We start from the raw sequence: 17,956 nt of genomic DNA, 5'->3' as shown, positions 1-17,956 counted from the left end.
ATGGATATAAGAAAAAGTAATAAAGAGAACTGTTTTATTAAAGGCAATAACAGTGATATGACAAATAATTTACTAATTAAATAAATTACTATTCATACCTCGTATGTCATAGTAAGCTCTAAATAAATTACAACATCGAAAAGGGAAGATGTTTCTATACCTGTATTAAAAGTTTGGTATATTAAATTAATCAAATTATCAAACATAGGTGAGCTTCAATAGGTGAAGGCAAATTGATCTAATTAATTAGTAACATCATTACTTCTAGATTTATTTCCTAATTGGACACGGAAATCACCCACCATGATGAATTACGAATGTTTCATTAGAATCTTAATTCACTTACTTATAATGTAAAACCATTCTGAAATTCTAATTTAACGATCAAACTTTATATTAACACTATTACACCTAAGTCCTAATTATCAGAACCTACAACTCCCTGTACGAGGAATTAAAACTGCTGGTCTCCCTGAGATTTACAGAGTGCTGCTATATTTAGAAGATATAATTAAAAATTATTAAACCAAACACGATATGTCATATTAGTATAATGATTTTTCTTTGTTATTATGAACCGAAAGTACTAAATACCCACAGAATCCAAGGAGAGAGACCAATATTACTAATAAAAATATTAATCTGGCTTCTACGTAGATAACTTAAGACGAAAAAGGGCCCTATTTTCGGATTTAATATTTCTAAAATTAATATGTAAAGCACTAGTCGAGCGTGATCTCCGGGTAAATTTATACGTGGAATGATAAGGACAAAGCAGCCATAAAGTTTTTCTTTTTAGTACCAGTAATATGCCGAAGAGGGATCTATTACTTCTATTTTTTTTATGTACAAACGAATTTTTGACTGTAGCAATTTTAGATAGGCTAGGGGTTTTAGATGCCTAGAATATGCTACAATACTTCGATGTGCACACTATTAATTTAATATTTAATCAATACAAAGACCCTTCCTGAAAAGGGAAACAAGGTTCTATTGATGATTGCACCAGTTTATTCGTGGTTTTTCCGTACAGCTCAGTCTCTACCTCCATTCTCAGTTATTATAAAAAACAGCTTCCTGTATAATGCCTAAAACCTTAAAAAAATGAATACAAACAAATAGCTAAATTCTGATATAATATTTCGATTATGTAATCCTATGCTCTAAAGCTGTTAATTAGAGCAATGATACCATATACACTACGCTGAATCGTACTGTATTTTCTATGTCTTCTGTGTTTTTTCTTATGTCTACCTTCTTGACTCCTTTATTTAACTTAGGCAGTACTCAAATATAGCAATATGCAAATAGTGTTCTTATATTATAGGGTAGTTATGTATTGCCTTTAGTTCGTATGTTACACTGTCATTAATATATGGGAATTGAAACACGTAGAGTACGCAACATCTAAGATGTAAATAATATTTTATGACCTGTTTAGAAAGCAATGTAGTGAGAATAGTAATGGGTGTATATATACGATCCTGTATCAATTATTTTTATATCACGCCGGTCATGTGTGCAACCAAATCCAAACCCATAGAGTTTACAAGGAAGGCACTATTCTCCATAACTCACTCTGAGTACCTGGAAATGATTTTAAAACTGAAGCATTGCCAGGTCTTGTCTGCAACTCACTATTACCATGTAATGAAGGAGAGATCAACGATACTTAAACAAAAAGGTATCCTGTGCACTTAGAGGCCAATATACTACCAATAATTTTTTGTTAATAAATTAGTCCTGAAATCGCTGTGTTTTTGTTCATCTTGAACATATAAAGGATGACTGAATCATATGAATATGTAGACTCTTGAAAAATTTCTATAGAGCTTGCATTTCTTGTATTACCTATGTCATTGACCGTTCAGATGATATCGCACTAGACGTCCACAGTTTACCTTTGTAGATCACAGAAGGCATCAGTAATATTTTGTTATTTTCATCGATTTAGATAATTACTTCCATATCCAGTGTCTGTTTATTAATCTATGCAATTTCCCATGGTAATAAGCAAGGTATTTACATTATTTCTTTAAGCTTAAAATAGTAAAGTATTTGTGGTTTAGTTTAGCCTGATTTGTAGCATGTATGGAACTGAGTAATTATATTTAACAATCATTATTATTCTAATACAGATGAAGCTAACAAACTATGCCATACAAAATAAAATAAAGCAGAAATGGAAGTCAATAAATGTAATTTAATTGCATGTTAGAATTGCAAGAACTGCAGATAAACTTCATGGCCTTGAAGTTGTACTATACAACTCCCTAGTTAGTTTATGAAATAATGTATTTATATATATAGTTTTATTCTGAATTAGAGAATTGTTTATACAGATCAATGAAACTAACGAGGTTATTTGTGCTGATAACAAAGATCAATATTATAAGATAGCGTTAATACTAATTCCATCATCTACAGTTTCAATAGAGTACCATATTCAGTTGCATCACTTATAATGATAAAACTAGTAGTACTCTAGAACAGTAGGCATAAGAACAAATACTATGATTGTTTATACCATGATAATATAAACTCACTTTTGCAATATATCTATGACTAGTAATCTACTTAGGACTAGGATATTATTATTAGAAAAGAAAGAAAATTTTTAAAGTTAAATGAATTTGAAATTTTCTTTAAAACTTGCTAGAGATACTAGAATGGAAATTATTTAATGCAAATGAACAAGTAAAATACTTGAAAAATTTCACTGATTGTAAACACTCATTCTCCTCATGCCTTGGTTACTTTTGAGGAAGGTAATCTCATATTCTCAATGATCGGCTTACCAATTCTCTCGATGACATCTTTTGCCCAGAGAACATCTAAATGGGAATATTCTTCGATATACCATATTTTATAGATATCTCTAGATTCATAATTTATGAAATGATTAATTAGCCTTTCTCCATCGACTAACCTATCCTGCTTTGGAGCAAATATCATAATATGAGGGAAATCTTTAGCGCTGTTACGCATTTCATTAAGATGACTAGGAACACTTTTCAAATTCAAGGAGGAGCTACTATCGGCAGGAGATTCTTTAACTGGGAACCAACGTTTCGTGTCTGGAAATAGTTTATGAGAACCGTTCTTAAAGCCGATAATATCTCTATTGGGCGTTATCCACCACCTCATTAAATTAACAGAAATATATACTGGGGAGAAAAGAAAATTACGGTCTCTTAGTTTCGGTTCCCACAGCTTGTCATTCCAGTCAAACATAAAGTTAAACATAATATAAGAAAAGAATGAGAACGGTTTTGAGCCGGCCATTAATCTTTTCATTCTCATCATAAAAGGAATGAACGACTTTTGGCCAAAAACCCATGGGTTGTCTATGGTAGCAGCCATAAATCGTACGAATAGCTTCTCATCGAGTAAAGGACCTGGGTAGATAGCAGGGGCTAACGCAATGAAATTGTCTAATTTATCTACTAGAGTAAATTTTTCAGGTTCATCATATAATTCTGGACCATTTATCAATCCCAAGAAACTCTGAGTTGTTCCTTGTGAATGACCTATTAACGTTAATTTTTCATAACCAGTTCTCTCTAGCACTTCCTCGATAAGAGCGCGTAAGTCATACTTGACAAACTCTCGCATATCCCAATCCCACTCACTATACCAGTAAGGCTTTTCCAATTTACTTTTGTTCCATTCCGGATTTGGACCACATCTATTATTTCCAAGCCATATGTCAAAACCAGCTTGGTGCATGAAATACGCTAGAGATTCCCTACCGGTAGAGGCGAATGCGCCGCAACTTTGTAAGAGTCCATGAATCATCAATATCGGATATCTCTTCACATCTTCCATTCCAGGTTCATTGTGTTTCAGATGCAGAAGGTCTAATATGAAGCCATCTTTTGTTTCGATTCTAAATTTCTCAATTTCGATGTTATACTGGTTATAGTAGTACTCAAGGTTCGGTACCAGGGACAAGTCCTCTGCCATGCCTTCCCCATCAAATGGGTTATAACTTATATTCTTCAAGTAGAACTGTCGCGTATCATCTACCATGGAATCACCACTATTCAGTGTCTCCGGCTCCGGAGACCCAGTTATTGTGTTATCATACTCAATATTGTTTTCACTATCCAGCTGTACATCAAGAGGTGTGGTAGACGAAGTAGATAGAACCCTGTTATGCGACTTTTCACGCCCACTATTCTTATTACCTTTGTGTCTCTCAGGAAATATCTTCGTACTAGAGTCACGGACATCTCTAGGGTCTTTCTGACCAAATATATGCTTGTTAAACAGATTGTGCACCAGCGAGAGAAAGAACAGAGCAGCCATAAACCCAAATATCATCATATCAGACACGATCTCATGCAGTATATGCACCGCATAGTTGGTCATCTTCCTTCTATTGCTTCTGATGTATTGTTGTTGTTATACTTTATCCATACAAGAAACGTTATAAGTGTAAATCAGATAACCAGGATGTATCCTGCTTCCTAGCAATGTTCAAACGCTTCAAACAGTTAATTATAACTAAAGCTTTGGATAATATCTAAATATTATTTGATTGTTTATTTGGCTTACATGTGAAAAAAAAATTAAACCCCGAGCCATCGCAACTTTCTTGAAAATATTTCGATTTGCTACTAGGATGGTGTGCTGGAACTATCGATATATAGTAACATCAGCTGAATACTGAATAAGACGGTAAGGTAAAGATGCAGGTACGTCAATTGGAGAGGCAATTGCCTGAAGAGTTTGGCCACGGTGGTGTTGGCCGCAGCGTGGTATCTTTGAAAGCTGTGCATTACAACAATGCCGTGCTGTTGCAGGTACGTTTAGATGGGGAGATGGATTCTACATATGAAGTGAGTTCTGTTGGGCTCAAATCATCTGTAGGGAGGCCATTAGCTTTGAATAATACTGGAGCTGTTGGTGGGGATGGAAGTGACGATGAAGAAGAAGCCATGGACTACCTGGCTGATTACAAAGTGGTAACTCGGTTAGGGGACAGTGATGATCCCAAGATGAATATCGTGTGTACACAGATTGCCGAATTGTATTATAAGCTTATTGGAGCTGACAATATTACGGCCACCACAGTGGTTATATCGCTGAGTAGGAAACTATGGAAGGGCCACGATTCTAATGACAGGGATTTTGCAGTTCTAGTGTTCCTCTTGCAATGTATAAAAGATATGTATGTGTCACAATGATAAATACCATTATTTAGTTGACTAAACTTCTGGAAGTTTGCACCAAAAAAAATTATGAAATCATTACTTTTTATATATTTATGTATTGATAGAAATGCTCAATAAAAAGTAAAAATTCCTATTTCCTATTTCGAGTCGTCAATGACTGCCATGTCGAGCACTTGGACAGTACCTACACCTTTGGTCAACTCTACAATATCTCTATAGCTGACTGGGTCGATTAATCCTAGGGCTGACCAAGTAGTTCCTGTCTTTGTTATTTCAGGATTGATGAATAGTCTCTCTAACTTTGCTAGAGTGTCCTGGCTGGAGTTTATATCGTTGAGAGAGGCCTTCACTTTCATCTTGGCTCTTACAATTGGGATAATTTGCTTATCTACAAGCAATCTAATGGCTTCTAGGGCCTGTGTCTTAGCGGGTTTGTTAATCACAGGGTTGAACTTCAATTCCTGTAGGGCCTTATGAATCATTGTGGGTGGGTACCTTTTCTTAGACTGTGGGTTTATACACTTGGCACTGATTATGGTCAACATTTCATTATTGATCTTATTAAACATAAGTTGTCTTTCCTTTTCTGACAATTGGATTTCACCTTTATTCAGGACTTCCTTGATCACAAGGTCGATGTCGGTGGTACCGAACGCCTTCTGAAGATCATCCTTTGGTGCAACAAGACCCTTAGACACGTTCGTAAAAACCTGATGGATTTGTAATACTTCATCCAGCTCCTTTTCTATTCCCTTTCTGTAGTCCTGGACTTTGTTTTGGTAACACGCCACTTCAAACCTCTTTTTAGCTCTCTTCAATTTAACGATAGACACATTTGTCAGTTTAATCTGACCCGAAGGTTGGTTAATCATAGCCATTGTTAAAGGTTATTGTTGACTATAGTTATCTGTATAGTGTTTTGTTTATGAGAATAATGAAATTTATTGGAACTCTATTGGAATACTAGAATATACTCAATTATATAATATCATCTCATCGCTTGTAAATGAAATTTTTCAGTAATTTTTTTTATTTTTGACCTCTCCTAGAAAACAATGCAGCAAGCAGAGAAAATCACAACTTTTCTTGATGATTCAAATATAAGGTTATCGATATTTAATATTTTAATAATGAATGATATCAATACTGCAATTAGTATTACTAATTTTCTATAGATTGATTTATGAGTTTTATATACAACTTAGTTTTACTTATGCTTATATATCTGACAAGCTAATAAGTAGTAAAAGGTCTCTATAGAAATTACGCTGGTATTCCAATATGAAAAAAGGTATTTGTTCATCAAAAAAGTCCTAGGTAGGAATAAATATAGCAAAAACAAAAACAGGAGTTTGGGTGTACAAGAATATCTTGTTAAAATTGATAGACAAATTTATCATTAGAGATCATTAGTTTGCAAATATGGAAATCTATAGTTTTATAGATTTTTATATGGTTTTATTCTTTTTTTTTTTTTGGTAGGTAGCGGAATATTTTTACTTTGCTAGTTTACATTTACAGATGTGAGTCAGGTCATGAAAAAAAAAATATATTGTTACAAAACAAATTCAATAACGCATATTCGCAAGTTCAAAAATTAATAGTATACATTTTTCTTTCTTTTTTGTTCATTTTGTAATAATTTGATTATTGAGCAGCAGAGGCAACAGCTTCAAGAAGCCATTTCTTAGTGAACATATCTAGAATAGCATTGTAGTGGCCAATTACACCTAGAACGACAAAGAAATGCCATAGAGTGTGGGAGCAACCAAAGTAATCAACCCACCACAGAGACTTGAAAGACTTGTGATGGTGCTTGCATTCTAGGTTCTTTTCATGAGGAGTTGGGGTTTCTCTAAAGTGTAAGTGTTTTTCTTTGTGGATGATGTCCAAATTAGTGGATAGTTCGAGGGTAGTTGGGATGGTGTGGTCATATTGAATGTCAGTTCTCCATCTTTCTGGGATGAAAGTACCGTAAAACACAACGCCGACCAAATACCACACGACAGACTTCTTTGTGACAGGGGACAGCAACCAAGTTGAGTAAGAGAAGCTGGTGGTTAAACTTAGATGCAAGAATGAAACTGCGCCCATACTTGCCAGCAAGATGAAAAACTTGATTCTTAGAGGTCTTGCCTCGGGTCTGTCGAATTTTGGAGACCAGTTCATGAACACTCCGAAGATACCTAGTGCGGTGGACATTGCCATGTATGTAGCCATGGCCCATGGGCATTGGTACATAGTGACGAATTCTGTGGTCAAGATAGAGGCGGTGATAAGGATGGAGATACCACTGTAGTCGACGCATGCAAACTTGCAACGCATGTGCAACAAGGAAGTACCATTGAAAGTGTGCCAGAACACGGAACTGAACAAACACTTAGCGGCAGCGACAAGGAAGACGTAAGCTATAATTTTTGCTGCGCCTGGAATTTGCTCTGACTGGTAGATCTCAGAGTTTGGGAACTGGTAGAACATCAGGTACAAGATGTAGAAACCACCTAGCATGTGGGTCCATATATTGGAAGTCTCGTTGTGCCATCCGTACCAGTTAACAATGGAAAGCAGTGATTTCTTGTGTGAGTTATAGAATCTGTAACCATTAATGATGCATCTGTTTTCTCTCCATGGGAAAGGCAGTTCGTAGTAGTGTAGGTGTCTAGTTTGACCAACTTCGAATGCAGTTTCGTAGTTGTACGTGTTGATATATTCTTTGACATTTAGGATTCTTGGTTGGACATCTTCTTCTTCTTCCTCTTTAATCACTTCAGTGATAGCTTCGCTCAAGTCTCTAGGCGTGTCCAGCACAGCTTGTAACTTCTCATCCAGAACAGCAGAAGAGTCTTGTGGAACAGGGGTAGACTCTGAAGATAGCGAGTTGCCCGAAGAAGAAAGCTCATTAGAAGAAGTAGAGGAGAAAGATGTTGTGGTGGCGACCTTTGGTGGTTTACCGAATCTCGAGGAGAACGAGACAGAAGAAGAATTAACCAAAGTGTTAGCATCTGAAGAGAATGACACAACTGAGTCATTGACACTATACTTTTCTCTAGTCAATGGAGATGGGGTTTTGTCATTAGCTGTATTAGGACTAGTACTAGTACTAGCAGTTGTTGTATTACTATGACGTGACTCAAGGAAGTCTTGGTCATAGAAAGAACTCAAAGAGTTCGATAACATCTTTGGATAAGCCATAACATTGCGACCAGTTTGTTTTACACGTTGGATATTATCCAAACCCTTCTGTTTCCATTTGTTCAACTCCAAAAAGTGTCTTCTTGATTCCATTGTTTATTGTTTTTAGTATACTTTTGGGTACTTTTTCACTTCTCCTGACTATTGTTTTTTTTTTCCCTTAGAAGGTTTTGATTAGGCTTTTTGGTTTGGTTTTGATTTGGTTTTGGTTTTGGTTTTGTTTGTATTTCCCAATCAAGGCCAGGGATGTTTTTTGGGTTTGGGTTTGATATGTTTTTGGATGATAATAAAACTACAATTTCTGGCTTGAAAGAGACTTCTTAATATATAAGTTAAGAGAGAGAGAAAATAATTTTTCCGGTGTAAGCTATTTCTCTCTCTTTCTTTCTTTTTTTTTATCCTCGGTCCCTCTTTCTGTTACTTTTTTGGATTTGCAGTCAATTTGAGAGAAATTCCTTTTTTTTTTTTTTGGTGTTCGTTAGCTTTGTAAAAGCAATTATCACTACGGCATATTCTGTTACTTTCAAATTCTTCCACGCTCTCTCTCTCTAACTCTCTATCATTATCCTTATGTACGGGCACTCTGAACTAACTGCACTTTTCAAAAAAAAGCCGGGTTAGTTTTCCATTTTCTTTTCCAGTGGGAGGGGGGTGTCTGTCTCAGCCTGTCGCCCTGTAATTATATGCTCTCGTATACATTGATATTGGTGACGTAATATATTCCCCCACTTTTTTTTTTCTTATTTTAATTTAATTTATTTCCTTTACAGCGAACTCTATCAAAAAAAAGAATAGAGAAAATATCTTATACGAGGTTATACGAGCATTTCTTCATAGTAAAAAAAAAGAACTCTTGCTAAATAATCAAGTAGAAAAATACAAGTGGGGGTGTCTCTCCCTCTTGTAAGTCCGGTGTTAACTAAAAAAAAAAATAAATGGCTCGGGGGAAAGGGGTTATAAACCAATGACTATACTATTTTTTTATTAATTGGTGGGGAGGGCGTGGGCGAGGATACCAACTTTTGTGTTTGGAGCCTATATGTCGGGCTTTTATTTTAGTACGTGATAATCTGTGGCTGAGAAAAGTTGATTTTTATTATTTCTCGTTTATTCGATTTCGAATTATTGGATTTCTCGTTCAGAAAATTATGTGCGAGCTTTTTTTTCTTTTGCTTTTGGGATTACATCGTTTCCCAACCGCCAAGGTCTGCGTTTCCGTCTGTGAGTCTGAATACGATGTGAGGGATCATGTTTCCCAGTAGTATATCGTTCTTGATGTAGTCGTAGCGAGTGCGGTCGAGATACACGGGGGTCCCGTAGCGGAACTCTTGGTCGCGCTCACCGAATTGATTCAAGTATGGCCCAGGGTAGAAGACACCTCGTTGGCCGTATGTGATGTAAACGGCGTTGCTGCGTACCAGGAGGAAAAGGCCGTATGGGTTAGTCATGGGACACTCGCTGCGGGCGTGGTGTGTACATTGTCCGATTTCGAATCCCAAGTGTGACACGAGACGCTGCATATGTAGTTGCTTGGAGCACATGAGACACACAGCGATGTCGTGGCTGTAGTTGTCCGAGATGTCGCCGGCAGTATTGCCGCCATGGTATACACTGGTGCTGCCTCTGTTGTCAGCATTGGGAGTCGCGACACTGTTAGCGCTATTATCGGGGAACGAATCGCCTTGTAGCTGGAAGTCTGATAGGTTATCGGGTAAATTTACCAGCTGCACGGGAAGAACGCTAGAGAGCACATTGATATCGTTGATGCTCATCATCGTGATCATGAGGCGGCATTCATTCCGGACTACTCTACAGAGATACTCTTCAAGGCTACGCTTGATCTTGAAATAATTCCAGTACACAGCGATTTCGTTGTCTTCATCACATTCACCTAAGACTTCAGCAGTAGGTGAATGTGGTGAAGACACAACTTGTGTTAGAGTAAACAGACGTCTCAGAAAAACAGTGAGTGATTCAATGATCTTGTCACGAAAGCGGCTGCCTGCATCTGGAAGTCTATTAAGGAATTCTTTCAAGGATTCCTCATGACCATTAGTGTCGCTTTCCCCTAGATTGTTTATTGTGTCATCTGAAGTAGATAGGTATCTCTCAGGACTGTCTCCTATATGAGGACAATGAGTCGCTAACGTTATTACATCATGTTCGAGTTTCAACGATATTATAGGCTCCACGTCTGAGAATCCAGTACCATCTAATAAATCAAAAATTGAAGTATTGACATTGTTGTCCAGACTTGCCCCTGTTCTCCTGGCATACTCTTTAAGAAAAAGCCGCAAATCGTTTAATAATTTACACGTCAAATGAGTTTGGCAAGGTAGAGTCCCTAAGACATTTAATACATTTTTAACGTTAATTTTATCCCGACTTCGTATTTCGAAGTTTGCTACTGTATTAATCAATATTTTCAAAATTACTTGGTACAGTTCATTGAGCCCTGGCTCGGAATTGTTACTCCCATCCATATACAGGTCGTAGAGTATTAACGCACATTTGAAAGCATTGGCTACATCCTGTTTTTCGGTAATTTCTAGGTCTAATCCATCATCCATAAGCATATCTATATCTTTATTCTCGGACATACCATTCAGGTGTGGGAGAATTGAATTACATAACGATGCGCATACAGGACAATATATTACACCTAAACCATATGCAATAGGAATGTTTTTAGTTGTTTGATTATGCACTGCCCTAGCTGTCTTCATGTGGTGACCTAGGCATCGTATATGGGACCCATGCCCACATGCCCTAGATATAGAATCAGTCACAGTAACCTCTTTTCCTTGTTGCAAAATATCTTCTAGTTTGCTTAATAGGCCCTCGTCGCAGATATTACGTTCTTGATAGGCAAAGTACACGTATTGATCATCGTCTTTCTTCATTTTACAAAAAACACAAGTCTCTGTTGATGAGTCTATAGTATCATCATTCATATCTAAAGTTAAAAGATCTTCCGCAGATGTTGTAGCCGTAGTTTGTTCAGAGTTGTTACATTGAGGAGGGCAATTCAGCTCTATAAACTTTTTTTGCTGTCTAGCCAGCTTTCTCATCAATTTCTCTTTACGCAGTTTAGCTATTTGTTTTTTACGTTCAAATTCTTCATCTCTGACAGATTTTAATTCCAAAGAAGACAGAAGAACATCTGGTTTAAAATTTGTTGTCTGCTCCATAAGATACTCTTTGACATTAACATGGGCAACTTCAGAATTAAAGATTCTAAAGATCTCTTTTATTTTTCCATGGGTGTCTGTAAAACGGTCCATTAATAGACATGAGTATAAAATCGCTCCGATACTGTGATCATTACAATATTCTGTATCAACTATAGCATACTCTCTCCAAAAAATTTTGGAAAATTCATTGATATTGTTTACTACACAAACATGAATTAGATGCAATACCCGATTTAATAGGCTTTCGTGGCCAAACTTTTTAATATGATCAAGCGAATTCTTCAGAAATAGCCCAAATGTATCAACAGATGTAATACCATAGAGGTTACTGAAGGTGCTCGTTTTGACTTGGTCGATTACCTTTTTAGCAGGGACAAATGAATTTTCATACTCAATATTATTCTTTTTGGAGATATGTTTTCTTAGCAATTGCTCCAATTCATAACGTTTACCGTTTGGGAGACCAATATAATAAGGATCAATCTCCTCTTTATATTCATCTTTTAAAGAAAAAAGGCCTGAATCGTTTAGCCCAGAAGGTGCTGTGTATTTTGTGTATTTCCGTAATGCAATATCAAAAGCATTGTGTTTTGTGATGTGTTCAGGTATTGTACTCATAATCTGAGAATAAGTACAGCTCTGAAACGAAACGGCATGTATGATTTCAGTTTTTAAAGTCTTTTCAAAGCTATCTATGGATGAACGGATTGATATTCCCCGCATATCAGTGAGCAGTTGAATCAATAAAATGAGACTTTCATCGACAATGGAGAGTGTCGTATCGACGTCAGGGTAGTCACATGTTGGAACACCATTAGCCCAATGTTGCAACCCCCACTTGGCAAGATAATTTACCATAAAATCATTTGGATTTGACATAGCCATACTAAACTGTACATTGAATATATCGCTGAAATAAGTAAATTCTCTCATGCTATATTTTGTGTACATTCTTATCTGATGAATTATTGGCGAGCCGTTTCGAACCCAAAACCCGACATGTACTTGCCCTATTAATACAAGAGTTGATAATGAAGATTCTGAAATGTATAGTGCTTTTTGCTTATCTTCGAATATTTTATCAAAGTCAATTAATTCTTTTGTATTATATGGAAGTTCCTCGTATCTTCCGCACCTAGCCCATTGAACAATAAATTTGAACATATATGACATAGGGTTAAATAAGTATTGAGTGTCGATTCCAACCTGAAAATTAACGATGTCAGTAACATGATTGCAAATCTTGAACTTAACTAATGGAATCTTTTGAGGGGAGAGTGATTTAGTATTTTCAGCCATATTAGGATTCAATTTCTCGATTCCATAACTGTTTCTTGATTTCAACAAAGAGGCAAATTCTTTATTAATTACAATGTTAAGTAACTTCTCCGCTAGCTCAATCCGTTTTTCTTTATCAATGATCATTGACAAGTTTCTAACGTATCCATCTAACATTATTAGGCATGATGAGAAAAAAAAGTAGAATGCAGAAAAGTCAAAATTTTCAAACTCCACATGCTCTGAAGTCTCTCTCTTTAGGGGCAAAATTGAGCTAAAGGAAGCAAAAGCACTCACTACAGCTTCAAAAGTCTCTAAACGTTCTAATAGCAGTGCAGGACTTCTATTTGTCGACATTATACTGCATAAGTCCTTAAAACAAATAATAGTTCTCCTACTCTTAATAGTTTCATAAGGCAGCTTAAAACCAGAATGCAACGCAATTGAGAGATATGGCATCAAGTCATCGGCCTCAAAATACATTAGTGTGAAAGCGAACTTTAATGTTCTTTCAATGAAACCACATTGTATGGCCAAAAGAGCAAAATTTGGCTCAAGGAAAATATTTTGTGATAATAAACTCATCATACAAAGTCTGTAGCCAGTAGGATCACTTGACACAGTTTTGTATAATAACGTCAAGTATACGTCTAGGTATTGTGCTGCAACGAAACATCTAGACTCATCAGAAATCGAGAATATTGAGTTTACTATTTTTAGAAGTTCTCTTTTTGACTGCGAACAAAGTAACATCATAGACTCAGTCAAAATATACTGTAGTCTCGAACCATAGAGAGTATAAAAATGTGCTATTGTGTCTGGAGAGTTTGCTTCTTGAATGCGTTGGTTATAGTTTGAAAGAATAGTCCTCATGTATTCATTTTTTAAGGAAGGCAAATCCCAGGTATTAAACCAAGGTTTCAAAGAGTCCTGCTCATTTGAAACTAGGAAACCACCTAATAAATTGATTTTAGAAATATATGGATTTAATGTCGATGTTTGCTTTTTAGTTGGTTTGAGTGGCAGCTCTGAGTTCCAAATATCTAGTAGCGACAGTCTTAATATATGTTTAAATCTGAGACTGTCTTTATCATTAAGGCATTTATTCAAAATCCAATTAATAATATCTTCTATAAGTAATTGTTTGAAAATTTCTCGTAGGTTGCAAACCGATACCTTTACATTGTTGCTCTCAAATTCTTGTGCTATTCTTTTAATCTTGTCCAAATTAGTTGATTCCACTATAATTGCGAAAGAACTTTCTTCTAAAAGACTATCGACAATACCAATGGCATACTCTGTTGGCTGTTTTAAAATGCGGGAAATGTGGGAGGCCAGGTCCATATAGTGCATTGTACAATCTTCGTTGTTTATAGTAATAGCCCATTTTTCATATGTGTGATTTGTATTATTAGAAATGCTACTTGGTGACTGAGTCAGAGGTGTCGGATTTGATGAAAGCTTTGCATCGAAAGAAGTCCCCTTAAATCGATTCTTTTCATCGTAGGTGTTAGTCATTATGCTATGTTCTCTTAATGGAATATTCTCCAACTTCGATTCTTTAAAATGAAGAGAATATTCTATGAGGTAATCAAAGAGAGTGTTCAGAGTGGTCAATAAGTGTAAATCCCTTCCGGACAGGTCTACTTCATATTTGGGTTCCTCAGAACTCTCTTGTTTACAGTTGTATGCCAGTATTGGCTCATTAAAAACTGCGGGATCACCACAATGACATATTTTCCCTTCAGCACGCGTGACTGTACGTGCAGTAAATAGATGGCCGTCGTGTGCAGCTTTATCAAAACAATGCTCGCAAATTTCGTATACTGGGTTGATAGTGCAGGTGAAACAGTAGTATACAGTCTCAGGCGGATAACAAACCCTATTACAAACACATCCGTCGTGTCGATGTATCGAACTGGACTCCTTTATAAACTTGGCCTTCCAAGAATCATTGCATAGTATCTTACTGAGCTTCCCCGAGTCCCAGTCATAACCCTTGAATACTGAAACTAGATCATCCCACGGTACATCGTCTGGTCCTATTTGTGTACTCAACTCAATCGCCTTCCAAAGTACGAACTCTACCACATTGTCGTGACGACTCTCACATAAGGTCGGTAAATATTCTAAGAACGATTGTAAATCATTAATCGCAACCTGCTCACTACCCATAATACGAATCCAAACCTATCTTTTATTACGTTATTATCTTCCAGTGGTACCTTTTCTATAAACTTTGTAATCTTCTTAAATCAATGCCATGTATGATCCTAATATAAGTAAAAAACCACTTTTAGTGTATTGTGTAGGTCCTTTTATTTTTATCCTTAATATACTAAGTCACTATCTTTTCTTCTCTTTGCAAAACATCAGATAACCATTTAAATTTAAAAGATCTGCAAACTGTTAATCTTATATTTTAATTGACATCGCTGTCGGTTTTTTTCCTGTCTCGCCTTTCAAATCTCGAGCCCCTGCGCAATTTTCTGAGGGAAATTCCTTCTCACCCCCGCCCCGCCACTCGTCACACATAGCCAAATCTTTCTGGGGTCTCACCCTACACCTCATTCCATTGGCGGTTAGAAATTCAATTGTATGGTTAATTCAAGCCTAATAGATTATAGGAGGAAGTTGCTCTCATTGGGCGGATGGGAATGGATATGATTAGTGATGGTTGAAATGATGACTATAATGCCACTTCTATGTGTTATAATCATTAATCCTGTGAGAAAAAGGGGTAGTTGAGAAGTAGAGATTGTATTAATGATCAAAATATTGCTAATAGTGTAGAAGGAGGTTTTTCTATACTGATCTTGTTAGATAAAATCTTTTGTTATAATTTTGTATTTATTGTTTTGGTAGTGGAATTTTACGTGTATTGAGGATCGTTCTTGATCAAGTTTGATGATTTTGATTCACAAAAATAAATAGTTGAAAGGAGTACCAAATGAATAATCTACCTTAAAAAAGGAACACTGATCAAAATAATGTTAATATCAATACCACTGCCTTTAAAAGATATCTTTCATTTAAAAAGGTAATTGAGATTAGTTAACAATAAATACAAACTCGAATTAATGAATAACAAGGTGTTATTCAATCTAGTAAAAAATAAGATACCATTTACCAACTATCAATACATGATGTTCAAGACCTGAATATGACAACTTATGCTACTCATGACGCCCATTTTAAACGCTTTCGATAATTGTGACATCATGAAATACGAAAATCATAAAGATTATAATAATAATATACGATAGAGCACGTGAAAAATATTATATCTTCATCAGTCATGTGAAATATAACTAAATACGGATGGTTTTATTATTGAAAAAAAAATTTTGTTAGCCATTCTAAGTATTGTTACTTAGCTGTATGAAAAAAAAAATGTAGTTACTAATTATTCGATGAGCAAAGCACCACTAAGTTAAGAATATAGTACATAATTAGGAACATATATTCACTATCAAGGGTCCGAAAGTAATCATTTTCTAGATAACTATTATTTTGGTTCATAATTCTAGATTAAAAGCTCACTACTATATTGATAAAACTAATTGTAGGTGAAATATTATTTCCTTATCAACTGAATTATTATCTTTAGTATCATTCCAGGCACAAGCTTTTCTATTAAAAATTGAATAATAACAAGATGGGTATTGTAGATAAGATCAAGGCCATCGAGGAGGAGATGGCTCGTACTCAGAAGAACAAGGCCACTGAGCATCATCTTGGTCTTCTGAAGGGTAAGCTCGCCCGTTACAGACAACAATTATTGGCGGATGAGTCTCAGAGCAGTGGTGGTGGTGGTACAGGTTTTGAAGTTGCCAAGTCTGGTGATGCCCGTGTAGTGCTGATTGGGTATCCATCTGTTGGTAAGTCTTCCCTTTTGGGTAAAATTACTTCAACTAAATCAGAAATTGCTCATTATGCGTTCACAACTTTAACCTCTGTCCCAGGTGTGATGAAGTATGAAGGTGCAGAAATTCAAATCGTCGATTTGCCAGGTATTATCTATGGTGCTTCCCAGGGTAAAGGTCGTGGTAGACAAGTTGTCGCTACAGCTAGAACTGCTGATTTGGTTCTTATGGTTCTAGATGCCACCAAAAGTAAACATCAAAGAGAATCTCTTGAGAAGGAACTGGAAGCTGTGGGGATCAGGCTAAACAAAGAAAAACCAAATATTTATTTCAAGAAGAAGGAGACTGGTGGTGTAAAGATAACCTTCACCTCTCCAGAACGTACAAACTTGACAGAACAAGCCATCAAAATGATACTGAGAGACTACCGTATCCATAATGCTGAAGTGTTAGTGAGGGACGAGAAGTGCACAATCGATGACTTCATCGATGTGATCAACGAACAACACAGAAACTACGTGAAGTGCCTATATGTTTACAACAAGATTGACTCCGTCTCTCTGGAAGAGATTGACAGACTGGCGCGCGAGCCCAACACCGTAGTGATGTCCTGTGAAATGGACCTAGGTATACAGGACGTGGTCCATGAAATATGGTACCAGCTGAACCTAAGCCGTGTTTTCACCAAGAAGCGTGGTAACAAGCCAAGCTTTGACGACCCGCTGGTGGTCAGAAACAACTCCACCATTGGAGACCTGTGCCATCAAATCCATCGTGATTTCAAAGACAAGTTCAAGTACGCCCTCGTATGGGGCTCCAGCGCAAAACACTCCCCACAGAAATGTGGTCTCACCCACCACGTAGATGACGAAGACGTAGTTACACTATTTACAAAATAAATAAATATAACACAAATAAACAAATAAGCATTGTCATATAAAAACAAATAAGCATTGACATAAGCATAAGCATTGACATAAAAAAGGAAGAAGCACCACCTCTAACCTCCCACCCCTATTGTCCTCCCACCCCTCCTCGACTATAGTCCCTTCCACCAATATGACATGATGAGCATTATTAATGTCTTATTAATGTGAAAATGCTGTCTTGGTATGTCTGCGACGCGTAAATATTGTTATATTTTTTTTACAGGAACCCCATGTAAACAATAATAAACGCGTAAACGAAAATCATATGCTAGCCCTTTCTGTAAAGCCCCTAAGAACAATGTTTATTATGATATTTC

The 17,956-nt window shown here is 36.3% G+C and overlaps 6 protein-coding genes across 6 annotated transcripts; 2 read left to right on the top strand and 4 right to left on the bottom strand.

The window, feature by feature from the left end:
* Positions 1–2,742: 2,742 nt before the first annotated feature.
* On the bottom strand, positions 2,743–4,374 carry YEH2 (sterol esterase; the record flags this gene model as incomplete). Its single annotated transcript, XM_071052708.1, has 1 exon — positions 2,743–4,374. One exon carries the CDS (start codon positions 4,372–4,374, stop codon positions 2,743–2,745), a length of 1,632 nt encoding a protein of 543 aa, XP_070906555.1.
* Positions 4,375–4,694: 320 nt separating this feature from the next.
* Positions 4,695–5,192, top strand: IRC25 (Irc25p; the record flags this gene model as incomplete). The annotated part of the gene is made up of 1 exon (XM_071052707.1): positions 4,695–5,192. One exon carries the CDS (start codon positions 4,695–4,697, stop codon positions 5,190–5,192), a length of 498 nt encoding a protein of 165 aa, XP_070906554.1.
* Positions 5,193–5,317: 125 nt separating this feature from the next.
* Positions 5,318–6,058, bottom strand: SDO1 (guanine nucleotide exchange factor SDO1; the record flags this gene model as incomplete). The annotated part of the gene is made up of 1 exon (XM_071052706.1): positions 5,318–6,058. One exon carries the CDS (start codon positions 6,056–6,058, stop codon positions 5,318–5,320), a length of 741 nt encoding a protein of 246 aa, XP_070906553.1.
* Positions 6,059–6,827: 769 nt separating this feature from the next.
* Positions 6,828–8,465, bottom strand: IZH3 (Izh3p; the record flags this gene model as incomplete). The annotated part of the gene is made up of 1 exon (XM_071052705.1): positions 6,828–8,465. One exon carries the CDS (start codon positions 8,463–8,465, stop codon positions 6,828–6,830), a length of 1,638 nt encoding a protein of 545 aa, XP_070906552.1.
* Positions 8,466–9,553: 1,088 nt separating this feature from the next.
* UBR2 (putative ubiquitin-protein ligase UBR2) lies at positions 9,554–15,019 on the bottom strand (the record flags this gene model as incomplete). The annotated part of the gene is made up of 1 exon (XM_071052704.1): positions 9,554–15,019. The coding sequence occupies one exon, from the start codon at positions 15,017–15,019 to the stop codon at positions 9,554–9,556; it is 5,466 nt and encodes a 1,821-aa protein (XP_070906551.1).
* A 1,483-nt stretch (positions 15,020–16,502) lies between these two features.
* Positions 16,503–17,609, top strand: RBG2 (Rbg2p; the record flags this gene model as incomplete). Its single annotated transcript, XM_071052703.1, has 1 exon — positions 16,503–17,609. The coding sequence occupies one exon, from the start codon at positions 16,503–16,505 to the stop codon at positions 17,607–17,609; it is 1,107 nt and encodes a 368-aa protein (XP_070906550.1).
* Between the last annotated feature and the right edge of the window lie 347 nt (positions 17,610–17,956).

Source organism: Nakaseomyces bracarensis (genome assembly GCF_045282275.1).
Source record: "Nakaseomyces bracarensis strain CBM3 chromosome Unknown Scaff9_0, whole genome shotgun sequence".
NCBI lineage: Eukaryota > Fungi > Ascomycota > Saccharomycetes > Saccharomycetales > Saccharomycetaceae > Nakaseomyces > Nakaseomyces bracarensis.
Note: the sequence above shows the minus strand (reverse complement) of the source record. Positions and strands in the feature narration are given on the sequence as shown.